Below are 17478 nucleotides of genomic sequence, written 5' to 3'. Positions count from 1 at the left end.
GCTTTTAACCAAGATAAGCAGTGCTGAGACAGTAATTCTTCCTCAGCCTGTCCCAGCTTTTTCCTGAATTCCCTTGTGAAGCTATTGCATCAGGTTCCCAGCATTCTCACACCATGGTGTAAAATTAAAGCAAAGCTTTCTCCACCAGCTGAGCTCCCCTTGTTCTGCTGCTCCTACCACATTACTGGTTTGTGCTTGAAAGAATGGCATGGGGCTCTTTAGTGCTGTGGTTTCTGTGCAGATGACTAAGTGCTATGGACTGTAGCTGGTGTTTGAACAGGAGCTGCTCTGAGATCAACTGCTTTGGTATTTGCTGTAATTCTTACATGGGATTTGCAGTTGTTGTTCAGATGTTCCATAAACATGCCCTGAAAGTGTTCCATGATGGGCTGTGGTGGCTGAAGCTCTGTTTGCTCTGGTGAAGTTACTCATACCTGGACGTCTTACTGCTTCTTGGCTGCAAACACTCTTTGACTTATGCTATATAAAACAAATGCTTGTCTGGTTGAGCTCAGGCTCAGGTTTGTGTCTGGTGGCTTCAGCCATCATCCCGTCAGAGGGAAACAAAGCAGCACTGAGGTTCAGAGTCTTTGGTTTATTTTGTTTTGGACAATGGTGTAAAAATAGCCCCAGCCCTGTTACCCGAACACTTCAGAGTGAGCTTTTGCTGGCAGGCGTTGAAACACATTTCTAGTCGTATCTTCTGATACAACTTCCAAAAGCTCAGCAAAGTCTGGGCTGTCTAGTGCCCCTTCCAACAATAACAGCTCCGGAAAGCGAGCTGGCTGCTGCTGCAGGGGAGAGGGAGAGGTGCAGCAAGGCACCGCACGGGGATTGCAGCGCTCCGGGGCCGTGCCAGCGCCTTGTCCCAGCTGCCTGCACCTCCAGTCAGACCTGAGCCTCCCGTGCTGGGTGTTCACCCCAGCCCCTCTGTCCCTGTGCACTGTCCCAGGAGGGGCTGCCGTTGTGCCGGTCCTTTGGGGACAGGGAAGGGGATGTCACCGAGGCCCTGCAGTGCACTGGAGGTGCCAAAGTGTAACTTCACATCCTGGCAGGACCCTCACCTGAGCCAGAAAGTTCAGCCTGCCTGCAAGCAACTGCACCAGCTGAAAGCAGTTTAATTTGCACCCAAATAATATATTCTAAGTCTGCTTTTCTCACTCATACATTCATTTTACTTTATTGTAATGTCAGCACTTAGCAGTGAAGTAAAGGCAGATCTCTGGAGAACTTTGCACAAGTGAGAAAGCCCCATTATCTCGGTTTTACAGATCCTGCTTATGTTGGGAACATATGTGGTGGTGTAATTATACTGATGTGATTAAATCAGTGCAGATCCTTGCTGAGGGACATGCTGCACCACTGTAAAGCAGGGCTTATTATCACTGCAGTTGAATTCAAATTATGTCACTCTATTAAGCTGTGCTACTGTAAGCCTCCACTGAAAGTCACAAAGTCACGTGAGCAGCTGTGATGTTTCTTTTTAAAGCAGATAAAGATTTGGAAACTGAAATGGGTGAGGTTGTGCTCTGCCCAAGAGCATGCTAAAAGCAATGGGCTTGACAAATGTTTATAGTACTTTTTGTAAGGAAAGAGGTGTGGGTGTGAAAGCGAGGGTGTATTATTATTATTATTGTTATTATTAATAGATTAAATTCTTTGTTTAAACTGTTGTGGCCTTTTTGGAAAAAATTCTATATCATACTAAGGCTTTACAAATATATTAAGTAAAATGCATACAAAAGTCTAGTAAATCTTTACTACATGGTTTTGGATTTTGATAATGGCTGAATGGGTCAATGAATAACCATGGAGTATACAACTTAATTGTATTTTTTTTTTGGCAGGGTGTGGGCACTGTAAGAAGATGAAGCCAGAATATGAGAAGGCTGCAGAGTTTCTCCATGTAACCAGTGATGTAAGCTAATTTCCTTTATTATATCCTTCAAATAATCAGTAATAAATAACTAGAGTAATAAAAGTGACTTTTCTCCCTACAACAAATTCAGCTGTTCTCATCCTCCCACAGGACCCTTCAAAATGTGCTTCCAAAGTACAGTCTCATCGCTAATGCATGAGCCCTGCCAAAGTCTGAGAAAGAACATTCTGTCTTGAACGAAAACAAAATCGAAAAATGTTTATGTATTCTACTGTAGGCCTTATACATAATACGATCAAATCCAAAAATGGATTTTTTCCTCCTTACTTAAAGGCGTTGAATGTGAAAAAACATAGGCTTTTATTTATGAATTAGATTTGGAAAAAAACAAAAGGGGTTGATCCTTGTTTCAAATACTCTGTTTTTAATGGTTGCACCACTCCATTAGCTTCATCATAAGTGCTCCATCAGCATGGCTGGAGAAGTGAGAGCCACTAATGCAAGTATTAGTGATATTGATTCAGTCTCATGCTGCATATGCCATGCAGGAGCAGAAGTAGAATTGGTCTCCCCCATACTTTATGCATCTTCTCTGGAGACATCTAAAGTTCCTTTATTGCTGTTGGAGAGGGAGGAGATGAGAAAAACAAGGATCCAATGAATCACACTCTACAAATGCCTGTTCTTCTGTGAGTCTAAAGGTGGTCCATGAAAAGACACCCACAAGTTAGGGAAAGATGAATTTGTCTTAAAGTAAACTTATCTATAGTGGTGATTGTTTCTTCTGGGAGAAACAGGAATTTGTGGGAGGAAATGCATTTTCTGGGAATGGCTCTTAAGCATTATAAAGTGAATTATATAAGGCAAATCTGTCAGAAATGAGAGTGGAACAGGTAAGACTCTGGTAACATTTAGTCCATAGTATGTCCCTTTCTGGTTTTGCATCAATTCTTTGTGTCTTTCTGTATGTCTGTGCACAAAATCACAGAATTAATCAGATTGGAAAAGACCATTGGAATCAAGTCCAACCCATGACCAAGAACCACCATGTCAGCTAGACCATGGCACCAAGTGCCACATCCAGTCTTTCCTTAAACACCTCCAGGGGTGGTGTCTCCACCATCTCCCTGGGCAGCCCATTCCAATGTCTAATCACCTTTTATATGAAAAAATTCTTACTCATATCCAGCCCAAGCCTTCCCTGGCACAGCTTAAGACTATGTCCTCTTGTCCTAGAGGCAGCAAGGGCACCTAGAGCATGAGTGATTGCCCCCAAGCCCACTGTGTCCTGCTGAAGGGGTGTCTGTATGTGGCTGGGATTTGCAGGAGGTGATCTCTGTTTCAGAGTCCGGGTGTCCTTGCAGCAGTCGATGCTACCGTCAACAAGGCTCTGGCAGAAAGATATCACATCTCAGGGTTTCCTACTTTGAAGTATTTTAAGGATGGAGAGGAGAAATACACTCTGCCACACCTCAGAACAAAGAAGAAGATCATTGACTGGCTGCAAAAGTAAGTTTTGAGGGTTTTAAGATAGTATTTGGGTTCCTGGTTAGTGACTCCTGCAGATGGCTTTGATGAGGAACTAAACAGAGCTTCTACACTGCCTAAATCCCTTGCTGACAAAATTATACTGAATTCCAGTATTCAAACCCACAGAAACATGTACGTTAACTATGGTCTCTAATACGCCAGATCCTTTATTTGCTGTGGGGTTTTTCATAGCTGCCCCGGTATTTCTTTCCCAAAATAAATATTTTTCAAATATACCTTAAGCCTTTCCCTGGAGAAGGAATAGCAATGGCTCTGAAAAATAAATAGAACATTTGTTGTTCCCTCTTTATACAAAGCAGCAAATCCCAGTGTTAGTAACTGAATTTCTACAGTTGTACTTTTCTCTTTCCAACATTTCAGAGCCAATGCCTAGAATTCCACCCACGTGGTGCTGAAGGAAAGCCAGTGAGACCAACAAAACCAGCACCTTTGAGTGCCCTAACCAGCTTTTCTTGGGTGTGTGCTGAAATATGCAGAATTAAATTTGATATAAAAATTAGGACAATAATTCAATTTCAAAATAAATTGCTGTTACAATTCTCTCTTTAAGTATGCATTATATATGCATGTATGTAAAAGTATGCATATGTATATAAAATATGCATTTTCTTTAGGTACTGTAAGCCTAATGTATTTTCTACATTAGTCAAGGGGAAGAAAACCTGCCAGAGTTTTGTGACTATTTTAATCATTTAACTATTACATGCAGTTGGCATGAGGAATGTAGTCTTTATTTTCCCTCTCTCATTTGGTGGCAGAAGAGGTTGTATGGGGTTTTTTGGTTTCTTTTCTTTTTCTTCTTTTTTTTTTTTTCTTCTTTTCTCTTTTCTTTTCTTTTCTTTTCTTTTCTTTTCTTTTCTTTTCTTTTCTTTTCTTTTCTTTTCTTTTCTTTTCTTTTCTTTTCTTTTCTTTTCTTTTCTTCTCTCTTCTCTCTTCTCTCTTCTCTTCTTCTCTCTTCTTTTCTTCTTCTTCTTCTCTCTGAATGCTTCAAAGCAGGTAGTGGATATGGTCTGGCAGTATTGTTGTAGCATGTTGAGGAGCTTTATCTGTATTTTACTTTTAGACATGGTACTCCCTTGGCCTCCCTACCCACGCAGGAGCTGCTGTATCCATATTGTATATGAAGTCATTGTCCTCATTTCACTGCTTTGCTCAACTCATTTGAGCACTGTGCACTTTGTGGTGAGTTAAACAGTCAGGCTGATGCTGCCTGTACCAGCAGGTGAATAAGCAGTGAGGAACAGGGATGTGGTATTAATTCATCTTGATCCTGCTGTGGCTCTTGAAGACTTTTGTCTGCAGCCTCAGCTAGTCAGCGGTACAGGTGAAGCCCAGACAACTTGTCTCCTGCTCTTGGCTCCTGGATGTTCTCCCAGCTAGAGATGCAGTAGAATAACATCCTTGTTTTCTGACAGGGATGGAATTGACACAGCTGCATTGAAGCTGGGGGAAGTGGGGATGCATCAGGGGTGCAGGCTGGAGATGGAAGTACACGTTGTGGAGACCTGTCTCAATGGGTGGTTGCAGCCATGCAGCCTTTGGCTGTGGTTCCTCTGGTGATGGTGCTGCCATACCAGGTTGTTACCAGTTGCTGCAGTAGTATTCTAGGAAAATTTTGTGTGAGAGTAAAGTCCCACCTCTGCAACTGTAATCAGTGATCGCTCACAACAAGTGCGTTCATGGAGGAATTCAGCTGAAGGACACACTTTGTAACTCTTGTAACTCTTTCTCTGAAACACATCTAAGTCTTTCTCTAAAAACTGGAAAATCAGTAATGGTGGAAATACAATGAATGTCCACCAAGTGACCTTGAGAAGGACTTTAAAAATTGAGTTTTTTCCCACTTGGTTTTTATGTACCTGATACAACTTAAAATGGTGTAATTCAAAGTGTCAGGAAAGTCTGAAAAGCTAATTTATTACCAAGGTGACATATGAAGGTCTTTATACCGTGGCACCATTCTGATGATTTTATATAAAGTAATCACTATTTAAGATACAGCAGGAATGAATTTAATGAGTCTGAGAGAGGTCTGTGAGCTGGTGAATAGCAGAATTTTTGTTACAGACGCTCTAGGTGTGCGGGATTGCTCTGATCTAGCCAGTATGTGCAGTCATAATTGAAACCTGACATTCTCTTTACCAAAGTAAAATATTCTGGTTCAGTCACCTCCAGTATTCCAAGTGGAACAATGCTGATTTTTGCATGCTGGCTTTAATATCTGAATTCTAGAGAAGGTCATGAAATTCTTTACAGAAGTTTGCATGACAGCGATAAAGAGTACAAAAAGGATATTTGAATGGAAGATACTGTTCTATATCAGTGTTGATATAGATTCCACCTGCTTGCTGTTCTTCTCAGTTCATGCCTGTGGATGATACAGTGGTATGTATCAATGTTTTTTCCACCCAGATGCTGGAAGCAATGTAGGAAGTCTTTTTTTGACATTTCTACTCATATGCCTGACTACAGTCACTTAAATTATATTTTAATTATTTTAAATTATATTTTGAATTATCTGAGTTCCAGAAATTAACTTACATCTTTTTTGCTGTTGCCTGGTGTTGGAAATATTGAGTATGTCTTTCTATTGCACAGGCACCTTGAAGGATTTTTCACATCAGTTCCCTCGTGCTAATTTTGACCAGGACAATGCTGTCCCTTTACCTACTTCCAGCAACATTTTCAAACCAATTTCATTGTCTATCTTTTCTAGTCCCGAAGCACCACCTCCACCTGAGCCTGCATGGGAAGAAAAACAGACCAGTGTTATCCACCTGGCTGGAGAAGACTTCAGGGAGTCCTTGAAGAAGAAGAAGCACACCCTTGTCATGTTCTATGCACCATGTGAGTAAATAACCTCTCTATGAGGATGGGTTTTATAAGCCTTACATTTACTGTGAAGTCCTGAATCAATTCCCTTGCTGTCCACAGACTTTTAAGGGTAAAGAGCTGATTCTGAATATAAGTGCATGGGAACATCATTGGCACCATCATTTGTGTCTTTATAAATGGAAACAAAACAGTATATAATGGTTATATTATTTAATGCAGACACCAAAGCAGGCAGCAATACAAAAACAAAACAGATTTATTTTCCTCTGCTGCATTTTATGGTCCATATAACAAAATGTGATCTTTTATAGTAGTACAGTGGACATGGACAGCCTGATTCATTCATGCAGCACTTCAGTAGTGAAATCAATATAGTAGTTTAGGAGGAATCAGTCCACGAGGTGAAGAACAAATTTTGATGGAATAAATTTTGTCTGTAATAAATCTGCATTTAAGTCTCCACTGGGACTAGGGACATGGCTTCCTCCTCTCAGATTGTTTTGCATGCATCACATAATCACTTTGTTTTTGAAGCTCCTGAGAATATTTCTAGAGAAGTTTAGAATCAGGCCTTTTATAGTTAAGGTGAATGAGAGGGACCTCTTCTGTTTTCCTGTGCTGTCCCAGAGACAGGCAGACTAGGTACAAGTTCTTAGCTTTTGAGGGGTTTATCAAAGGGAGAAGATAATCCAGGCATTTAATATTAGATACTATTAATGTGCCTTTATGGCACCGTGACTAACCCCCCCCAGATGCAAAAAAAAATTCTTCCATATCACATGGCCAGCAATTAATGGATAACCTTCAGATAAACAGTTACCAAATTGTTCCCATTAAATCAAAGGTATTTTCCATAAAGAGAGAAAAAGGTCCTTAATGTTTAATCAGGCAGCCCCTTATTTTGCTTTTCTGTTAGGGAATTAAGCATGAATGCTTTGGGGCTCATATGAAGGGATGTGGGAGAAAGCAGGGGTGCAGTTCAGGAGGGAGATTTCTGGAAAGTTGTAAAAGAAAACGGAAGAGGTCGTAATCCCTTTTCCAGTCCAGTTCCCACCACCTATTGACTCAAAATTGCCCATGTGCCAGGAATTTCTGATTTGTGGACCTCAGCTGGTTAAGAGCAAATTGTGATTTTAAAATCAAATGATTGCCCATGAAATGGTAAGCTTTAGGAGTTCACTGTCTCTTGAGTTCTCTTTACCCGATTAGTGACTTTCTGCATAAGAGGGATTTATTTCACTTTTGGATTTTAGCTGCATCTTTTTAAGACTGTTAGATTCTTGATCCTTTTTAAAGCCACGTTTAAAGCAAAGACTCTATGTGTGATGAGTGTGCAGCACCCAGGGTTGAAAGCATGAGGAAACTTGCGTGATGGGCTAATTTTTTGCTGTTTGACTTCCACCCTTACTTTAGGAGGGGTGAGTAAAGATCAGCCCGACCCTTTCTGTATGAGCAGGCTGTAAAAACAAGGCTTGCATGATGTAAAACTGTTGGGTCCTTTGAGGCTGCACTTCAGACACATTTTTGCACTGTTTTTGACACAGTGCTGCATGAGACCACCTATATGCAGGACAGAGAGGTGTTAACTGGAGCCCCATCTGGCCTTCCTGTGACTCCTAAGACAGCGTTGCTGTTGTGGTGTCAGTACGTGGGTCATGCGCAGTTTCTGATTTGTCAGATTTGTTCTCTGTAAATGTGGAAGTGTCTGTCAGCAAAGCACAAAGCACTTTGTTCGGTGCAGGGGAAAGTACCAGATAAGTATTTTAAATCTTCATTTTCTATGAAATGAACATGAATGCAGTAGAATAATTACAAATCACTATATTTTTTCAGCTTTTGTGCAGTTATGTGCTTTCTGTTAAACTTTATAGATTAGCTTTTGTTTACCATCTTCTATATCTTGAGATGTCTTGAAGTTTACATTGCCAATTAATCTTAACTTGCTTATTTTACTGCAGAAGGAACACTGCTAAAATTTCAAGGTCCCATTACCTCAAATAATTTTCTTTTTCTATTCAAATCCACATCTTGGGTCAGGGCAGACTCACAGTATGCTACTCCATTCACTTGTGACTCTGTGGCAGTATTTGTTACACTTACACATATGCTGAGATATTTTAGGATTGGGGGGGTGTGTATACATGCATATATAAAGTATGTTTATATATAAATATTTATGCTAAGAAATGTATCTCTCATCTGTCATTAGAATTTAAAGCAGAAATTTGAGTATTCTGACCTTTGTCAAGCTTTCAGCTAGAGTGACAAACCTTTAGGCAAAGGCCACAGATATATATCTTAGATGCAAATTAAAATGAGATCTGGCTTTCCTGTGGCAGCTTCCAGTCCAAATTACTTAATATGTATAGGAGAGCCACCAATCTGCTGCTGTGCTGATAACTCAGGGCTGAGCTGAGCAGGGCTTTAATGATACTGAGCAGTGCTTCACAGTGATTTAACTCTGGAGGAGAAGACTGCTACATCCACATGGAAAAGATAGAGAGCTCATTACTCTGTCTCCTGGAATATGGGTGAAGCATAAACGTAAAGGTTATTCCTCATGGCTGTGGAATATTTTAAGGACTGAGAATCAGAATCAAGGCTCTGGAAATTACTGAGGGAAAAAGTCCACTCCTGTGGACTTGACACCACAGAGATCTTGATTTCACGTTCCCTTTCCTGCATGGCAGCATCTGTGTGTGCTGCAGTAACTGATTTGGGGCAGGAGGCAGGAATAGGGGCAGGTTCCCAATACTGACTTGGGAAAAAGTGCCTGCTGCAGAAAACCCAGTGCTACTTGTGCCAATAATGATCTGGGACCAGATCTTTATCCAGATGCCCTTTGGGTAGGTCTCTACCATGCCACACAGGCTGCAGTGTGAGCTGGCATGTGCTACTCAGGATAGGACTTGGGGCAGGCTGCTGGCATCTGTGCTGCACAGCACCTGGCCCAGCTCTTCTCTGGACCTTTGTGCAGCTCTTGTGAAGATGTAATTGTCAGCCCACTGATGTACCTTTAAGTTCAAAATGTCTAAAATAAGAGGAAGATAATGGTACCATCTACAGAAGGGAAGCATGAAGCCTCAGGTGTGCGTGGGGACTGCTGTGAGGGGCTGGAGGAATATTCGAAAGCAGTAGGATTGATGCACCAGCATTTGGGAAGCTTTTGGGGAGAGTTTATGGGATTTGTGTCTGTATTTTTTTTTCATAATCCAGTCATTGGACTACTGGATTCCATCAGCCTACTTCAGGTTTACTTTTATAACTGTTTGGCTTTGTCCAGAAATGGGCAGAGGAGACAACTAGTCCGAGTATGGTTTGGTGTGCACACGGAGGCTGGCACATGGATGATCAGGATTTAGGGGCTACAGACTGTGCTGGGAAGTGAGCCAAATGGACAAGAGCAGGTAGACTGCAGTGCTGAGCCAGCCAGGGTCAGGAGGGCAGTGGCTGCAGGCCTGTGCCCTACACCCAGAGCCAGGTTCAACACTTGCAGCACTAAAGGGAAGTGTCCTGGGCCGACCCCTTTGCATCGGTGCCTCTTCTGGGATCTGTGCCATGACTTTTCTTTCTTCTTTCTCTTATGTCCTCCCAGTTCATACACCTTATCTGGATGTGTTTTATCTGCATTTTTACTTTTATGTGCTCTCTCCACTCCGTTATTCCAGATAATTGAGATTTGACTTTGACAATGCATTAAATTTTAACCTCCTACTACTGTAGCACTGAAAACTGCAAAATAGAAGCAGTTGGTTGTGATTAGTTGTCAGAATCACAAAGGGTAACAAAAGTTCCAGCAAATAACGTCTTTGTGGTTGGAGATGTTTTTGCTGCATTACTCAAGCAAATTAAGGGGAAAAAAAGAATGATTGAAGCTAGGTGAGACTCTTCTCTGCATTGCCCAGGGACAGGACAAGAGGCAAAGGGCTCAAATTGAAACACGGGGAAGTTTGCATAACCATTTAGAGGAAGTGGTGGTTTTTTTACTGTGGTTGTGGTTGAATACTTGAACAAGTTGACCCAAGAGGCTCCATCCTTGGAGATATTAAAAACCCAGCTGGAGACAGTGCTGGGCACCTTGCTGTAGTTGATCCTGTTTTGAGCAAGGGAGTTAGACTAAATGATCTTCAGAAGTTCCTTCCAACACAGCAATGCTGTATTTCTAGGAATAGTTATTCTGAAGTTTGAGATACCCAGTGGGTTTTTATTTGGTTTGGGGTTTGGTTTTGTTGATTGTGGTTTAGGTTGTTTTTCCCCTTTCTCATCCAGTTCCGATTTTCTCTAAACAGGAAAGGCTTAATAACACCCCTTGCTAATTCTTGCGCAGAAACAGAAAATGTCCACTTTTGAGTTACAAGAATGTCATTTTTTGGTTGAGATTGCTGCTTCCAAAGAGACTACAAGTGAATCAACTGTGTCAGAAAGGAATTATATATAATAGACCAGTCATTAACAGGTCCAAATGATGGGGGGGAGGGCACTCTGTTTTTAGATCAGTCACTTTAAGTGACAGGAGTCAGCACTTATCAAATTCATTCAGTTTCTACTTTTAGTGTCACAACATGAGTTAATAAGCACTTTTAAAAAATAAAGACTTTCAGCAGCAATGGGAATTAGTCAGGGGAAAGTTCTCCCTTTTAATGGTTCATAAGGGGGTCAGTTGCCAATGTTATTGACTTGCCAAATGGCCTCAATTTGTGGGACTCAACAGGGTTCGCAGAATGGATATTTTTAATAAATGCTTTCCTGGGAGCTGATTTCTGGTTCTGTGTTCAGCAGACTTTCACTTCACTAGAAATTAATTTCATCAGCTGGAAGAAGTTATTTTCTAGTGAAGTCTGACCCACAGGAGTACCAAGAGAACACCCAGAAGCAAACCATCCTGAGGATGGTTTTCATTAAGTAGTTTTGGATGGAGCAAGTGGCTGTACTTGTGCAAGAGAATGTGCAGATAGAGACATCAGCCTCTTTGGTTCTTCACTTAAACTTTTTTGTGGGGTGTTTCTTTCAGGGCTGGAAGAAGTGAATAAAGGTACCTAATTTGTGTTGCATCTGATAAAGTTCCAGAAGACTTTAGGATGTTTTTGGAGCCATTAAAAGGCTGTGTGTTGATCAGAGGTGTTTGTGGGAGATAGTACCTGGGTATTGTTCTGGTGTAAAACAAAGAGAGTAAAGCAGGAATACTGACATTATTGCTGTCGACTCCTGGCGACCATTAAGAAGTAAGTGGGAAATCAGGTAGAACTTTGCTCAGCAATAAGAAATCAGACAGAGATCTGACTAAATGAGTTGTGCCCATCCCTGTGGGTTTCATCGGGAGCCCATAAAATGCTGAGAGCTAAGCAAACCTGCATTCATTTTACCCACAAAGTTTGTTCAAGATTTTAATGATGCTGTATCCTGGTCTGCTCCTCCTCTGTGTTTTCACAACAAAAACTGCTCAGTTTCTTCTGTCCAAGTTACTCATCAAGGAATGTCCAATGACAAAAAGCACTTGGCTGAGAGTCCTTGCCAGAGTGGGTCACACTGTGAGCACAGAGGGTGCTCATGGCTTTCAGCTGTTATTGCTGACAGCCAGGAGGGCAGTGTGCTCCTCCCGCCCTGGGACCCTAGCTGTCATCTAAAAGCTGTTCTGAAGGAAGCTGTAGTGTTTCCTTTACATCCTTCCTATTTTTTGGAGCAAGCTTGGCCCAAGCTGGTTACACCATATCTCAGCCTTTGCACAGGCAGTCTTGGGGAGTTAATGCTGTGTGTTGGTTAAGCTGCACTGCTGCAGGAAAACATGGCAAATTCTGTTGGCTGTGAGGACTCAGCCTGTGGCTGCTGGGCCTGAAATGAGCAGTCTGGGTCACTGCTGGGTCACTCAACAGACTTGGGTGACATTGTTCTGTGTGCAGTATGCACAGAGGGGGAAAACATACTCGACGGCTGAGTTATGAGTTCAGATGTGCAGAGCAAAGCAGCAGCACAGATGCATTTAGTGTCCCACGATGGCCTCAGATTGGCTCCCACCAAGAGGTTCTCCTGTCACTTGCAAGCACATCTTGTTAAGTTTTGATTAGGAAGCTGTATCAAAGAGCCTGAACAAAATGTGCGTGTTTGTAAATGAAGCTTAAGCTATCAAAAATTATTAAAAACAGGCTGAACAGAAAGAATCCCTTTCAAGGCAAAAACCCTTGCAGGAAGGATTTTCTGGTTGTTGACTGAGGCAGAGGCGACATCTGGACCCTCTGATAATGAGGCTTTAAGTCTTGTGTGGGCTGGCACTGCAGAATTTTGATGTTAGCTCTGCCACTAACTGCTTCCTCTCCTGCATCAGTGGTGCTCTTGTTTCAGGTGCATTACCTGAAATACGTGTTCCTTTTGGTGTAAGTAGTGCTGATGCCACAGAGCCCCTTAACAGGCTGGGTTTGATAAAGGATGAATTTATAGAGTGGTCCCTGCAATCAGGCTGGCAGAACTCTTATCCCCAGTGTTTGTGCCGAGGAGAAAATTTAGCACCGAGAGAACGGTTTGATCTGCACTTCCCCAGACTGTGCATAACCGACACAAAGCGCTCGCAGCGGCTGTGGTGGAGTGGTGACAGTAAACTAAAATTTGTTGGGGTGATCCAGCTCCTCTGGTTTTGTAACTCTAAAATGTTACAGCTGCTTGATTTGGTGTGCAGAATATTGCCTTTGTATAAACAGCTCCAGCTTGGGAGAAGGGGAGGGAAGTGCATGCTCTTGCCCCATGAAATTCTCTCCTCACAGACATACAGCTGTGTTGGTGCAGTGTTACCATGGGTACATTAGGAGATTATGAATATGCCACCCATCCTTATGCACTGTCATGAAACCCATTTCCAATAAGACAAATGCTTTTTTTGGTGATGTGTAACATTGTCTTGACAGGAGCTGCTTTTAAGCATCAGTGCAGTTGAAATTCCAGTCCTCTGCTGGCTGTTGCTAACTCAGCAGTGTGTCTTCTATTAGTGGTGTCCACTGGTATATCAAACAAAATTATTTCATTTGCCCTATAACTGTGTTTGCAGTTAACCAGGGCTGATGCTTGCTTGGTTAATTGCTGCTGCCAGCTTTGTTCAAGCTACACAGGCCAGTGACACAGTGGAAAATGCAGCTCTGCTGGAACTGGCTCTCAGGTTTGTTCTGGGTGTAACTGTTGACCTTTATACCCTTTCTGTCCAGAGGTGACTTGCTGTATAGCTTTCCATCTCAAAGGGTTGCTTGTTGCCAAATGCTGAGTGTTGGCATGTCTTTTGTAATTCACTGCAGTGAGTCATATCCTTGCTTTTTGTACTGGATGAAACAGTCCGGGAATTTTGCGCGGAGTCTTTTTACTTTCCTCACTTTGCAATTTGACCTGCTCTGATGACTTTGTTGCTGTTGCAATTGTTCATATCTCATGGCTGTGGTTTCCCAATAATTTGGGTTTTGTATGTTTTGTCTCATTTGTATACCTCCAAGGTGTTACAAAATAAGAGTTCAGATACCTTGGGAAAAACTCAACAAAATCCACCAGCAGGCTGTGAAATTTGGAGTAGTTTGCCTGTTGTTAAGAGTAGGCAGACAAGCCTTGGTTGACCTGATGCTTAACTGAAAAGCTCGTAACATTTTTCAAATCAAAGGACATGTCATCTCTTTCAATTGCTAATATCTTGTGTCTTAGAGATATGATTATTCTTTGGTGTCAGGTCATCAAGGGAGCATTGAGTCCAGATATGCAATGAAAAAGCCCTCCAGTTCTCTACTGGTTAAACAAAGTGAATTAACCTTTCACTTACATCTCCAAATGCCTTTCTGAAATCTGCCTGTGGATTCAGTAACTCCTGCAGCCACACAAATTGCATTGGTTTAAGCAGTATACCCTTTTTCAGCTCTTATCTGTGCAATTACTGTCTGTGGCCTGTCTTTCCTTGATTGACCAAGTAATATTCTGGTTTTAATTCTAGTTAATCGCTTGGAACTCTTGAAGTGGAAACAGGCTTTGCTTGACTCTGTGGTGTACAAGCTCCTGGGCTGGTTTTGATAGCTGTGCAGAGTTGCTGCTTGCACTTGCTTAGAATTGCAGTCATTTAAAAGCCAGTAACAGAGGGCACTATCTACCCCTGTTATTTAAACGGTGATGATTTCAAGCAGAGATGGGGAATTGGAAAGTCATTCTCTGCTCTGCACTTTGCACGCTGAGGTCTCCATCCTGCCACGTGCTGAGCCCTCTGAGGCCCTGATGGTTTCACAGCTGAACAAATGGAGTCAGCACCTTGCAGCCTGGCTCCCTGTCAGGCAGGATTGTGAACCCTGCAAGTCACTTAACCTCTTCCTGACTCTATTTAACCTTGGATGTAATGACAGAGGGGGATAATCATGCCTGTCTCTCTTAGGGGCAATTTGAAGCATAATTAATTGATATTAGTTAAAGCATTTGAGATCACCCGTTGAGAGGTACTAAAGGAAGCTGGGGGGAGCAGAGCCCTTTCTCGTGCTGAGGGTAGAGCACAGACAGCACAAATGCCGTGGTCTCACAAATCACTGGGCTTTCAGATCTCCTCTAAGGAGTTGGCCAGGACTTTGTTATGAAAGTACTGACAGTTTAAGTCAGTCAATCTGCATTAAAATGTGTGCATGTTTAAACTCTCTACTTAAAAAGAACCTCATGTCGAATATATGCACACCACTTTGTTACTTTATTTATCAAGATTTTATTACATATGAGATGCTAAAAGCACGCCCGGCAACAACACGGGTGTGGTTATAAATCATTGTGTATTACTGATGGGCAGAAGGTATAAGGTAGTGCTTTCTGAAGTCAAAATGCCCAGTCTGTGCTGCTGTAGTGTTCTAGTTGGGATGCTCAGGTTAGGGTTGGCTGGGGCTCTTGTCCTTGCCTGACCCACGAGCAGTGCTGGCCTCCTGCAGCTCCGGCCGCTCAGAGATGGTGACACGAGGACAGCCAGACCATGTCACTGCTGTAGCAGTCTCAGCTCAGCGATGCAAGGCAAGGAGAGCTGCTTCTGATCAGGTAGAGAGCCACTGTGTGAAAGCATCTCTTTTAGAAAACCATTTCCTTTCAGACTAAAAATCACTAGTGATGGGGATTGTGAATTTCCATCTAAATTTGACTGGCTTCAGCACACAACCAGCTCTGGAGCTTACTCAGCCTTTGGCACCCAGCTTGAATAGCTCGTGATAATGAAATTTAGAGACTGACTTTTCTTGATTTCTATCACTTCTTAATCTTTGGATGTGAGCTGTTGACTCACTGAGCTTCCTGACTCCTTTTGCCATGAAACATGTCTTTCAGTTCTGTTGTTTTCCTTATGGGTCTTTTGAACCCTCTCCAGTTTGAACTCATTGGTGATTTGTGGGCCCAGAACTGCAAACGGCACTTCAGAGGTGTCAGGCATAGAGGCCCTCTCCACATCTGCTTACTATTTTAATTTATATATTCAGTGAAGTTCATTTTGACAACTCCATCATTTTCTTTCAAAGCTATATTGCTAGCATTGTTTGGATTTCTTTTGCTTCTAATACATTTAAAGCCCCTTATATACTTAAAACATCATTATTACCTCTGCTGACTGTATGTATTGCTTTGATGTCCATTTGCTTCTTTTATCTATTTTGTACAAATTGTTAGCTTTTGATTTATATTCATTAAAAAACAGCTTCACCTTTCTTCTATGTGCTATGCTAATACAGCTTTCCCTCTTCTAAGGAAACTGAATTAACCTTGGACTGTTCAGCTGTAGGGAGGTTATATCATATCACTGGGCTTTGTAGTTTCAAATTAAACAAAGCATGAAGTAACTTAACTTAAAGGATGTTTTTTCATATTTAAACAAGTAGAAATCTGTGTTTTTGGAAAGAGGACTTGATTCCTTTAGGCAGTTCTGCAAATTTGCTGCAATTTTGTTTTAAATGTAATGAGGTGACTGTTGTACAACAGGGTGTATCTGTTTCATGCACTGCTCTTGAGACGTCTTTAGAATTGCCATCTGGTCCTAATACCTTTGTACACTGAAGTTGTAAGAATCTCTTAAGTTTTACTTTTGACTCACTATCCTCTCTAAACAATTCATTGGTTAAAAAAAGAAACCCTGTTCAATGAAAAATTCTGCATTTGAATGTAATAAAGACATGTAAGTTATTCACCAGGCTGTTTCATTGCTTTGAAACCCTCCTTGCATCCCTTCTGCATCCCATGGGATCCTGCAATTATAGAAAATGTTTTCACAGGGTATTATTATGTCTGAAAATTTATCAAATTGCTACCACATCATATCAATTTAGTGTCATTCTTACTGTACCTGAAAAATGGGTTTATATTATCTTTTTCTTAGTCTCTTTTTTGTTTTAAAAACAAAAAATCAGTTCACAAGGTGATGTGAGCACGTAGTTAAGTTTTTTCTTTTATTCCATGTGCTATCTTTGTTTTACATCATGTAACAAATGTGTTGTGGCATCATTTTGGAAATCACATCCAGCTCAACCCTACAGTTTTTCTTCACAGTCCTCAAAGCAGTGTTTCCACAAGAATGAAGTTCCAGCCCCTTTCTGTGCCCAAACGAGTGCTGGCTCCTTGGGTCTTTTCCTCAGAGATACCCTGAGAAGGTGCTGTACCTTGAGGTTGTTCTTGCTATCAGTAAATCCAGTCCATGGAAAACAAGCTGGGTTATATATTTTCCATCACTTCATCTCCCTAAAGACCCACTAGCTTTCCTTTAAATGCCTCTCTAATTAGAGGAGATTTAATCTGACTCCCTCTCCCCTCAGTGATAATGGCTCTGAGTGAAGCCTGCTTGCTTGCTTGCTTGATTTCCCTTGTCTGCTGTTCATCAGCCATTCCTCTTGAATTTTTCCCACAGAAACCATATTTCTCATGTACTGGCTCAGTCGAGAACTACTTGGTTTTCAAGGTGAGGAATGTGATGGTGCCTGCTGTGACTGTACCACACCTTCTACCAACTTTTACAACATGAATGGTGGAGAAAAACCTTGTAGAAAATACTGGGTTTATGTACATTTTAAAATTTGTAGTACAAGGGCAAAGAGAACTTCAGAACTCGTCAGCTGCAGGTGTTTTGGACCTGTGGTTTAAGCAGGCAGCCCTCATGCCCCAGCAGGTCAGGGGGAGCAGATGCCACCATGGACTATATGGGGGATCCTCCAGAGAGCCAAATTCTGAGCACAGAGCTGAGTGCCTGACTAGAGCTC

The 17478-nt window shown here is 41.8% G+C and overlaps 1 protein-coding gene and 1 long non-coding RNA gene across 3 annotated transcripts in view; both read left to right on the top strand.

Annotated features, from left to right (window-relative positions):
* The window catches only part of LOC137476932 (uncharacterized), a 541698-nt gene that overhangs the window by 249423 nt on the left and 274797 nt on the right, over positions 1 to 17478 (top strand). The gene's annotated exons all lie outside the window — the stretch shown is intronic.
* Positions 1 to 17478, top strand: part of PDIA5 (protein disulfide isomerase family A member 5) — a 97824-nt gene that overhangs the window by 64114 nt on the left and 16232 nt on the right. For both annotated transcript variants that reach the window (XM_068195364.1, XM_068195363.1), the window contains exons 12-14: positions 1848 to 1918; positions 3225 to 3388; positions 6147 to 6277. In XM_068195364.1, the coding sequence (XP_068051465.1) occupies positions 1848 to 1918; positions 3225 to 3388; positions 6147 to 6277 (366 nt within the window). The remainder of the gene's footprint in view (positions 1 to 1847; positions 1919 to 3224; positions 3389 to 6146; positions 6278 to 17478) is intronic.

Source organism: Anomalospiza imberbis, chromosome 7 (genome assembly GCF_031753505.1).
Source record: "Anomalospiza imberbis isolate Cuckoo-Finch-1a 21T00152 chromosome 7, ASM3175350v1, whole genome shotgun sequence".
NCBI classification, from domain to species: domain Eukaryota; kingdom Metazoa; phylum Chordata; class Aves; order Passeriformes; family Viduidae; genus Anomalospiza; species Anomalospiza imberbis.
Note: the sequence above shows the minus strand (reverse complement) of the source record. Positions and strands in the feature narration are given on the sequence as shown.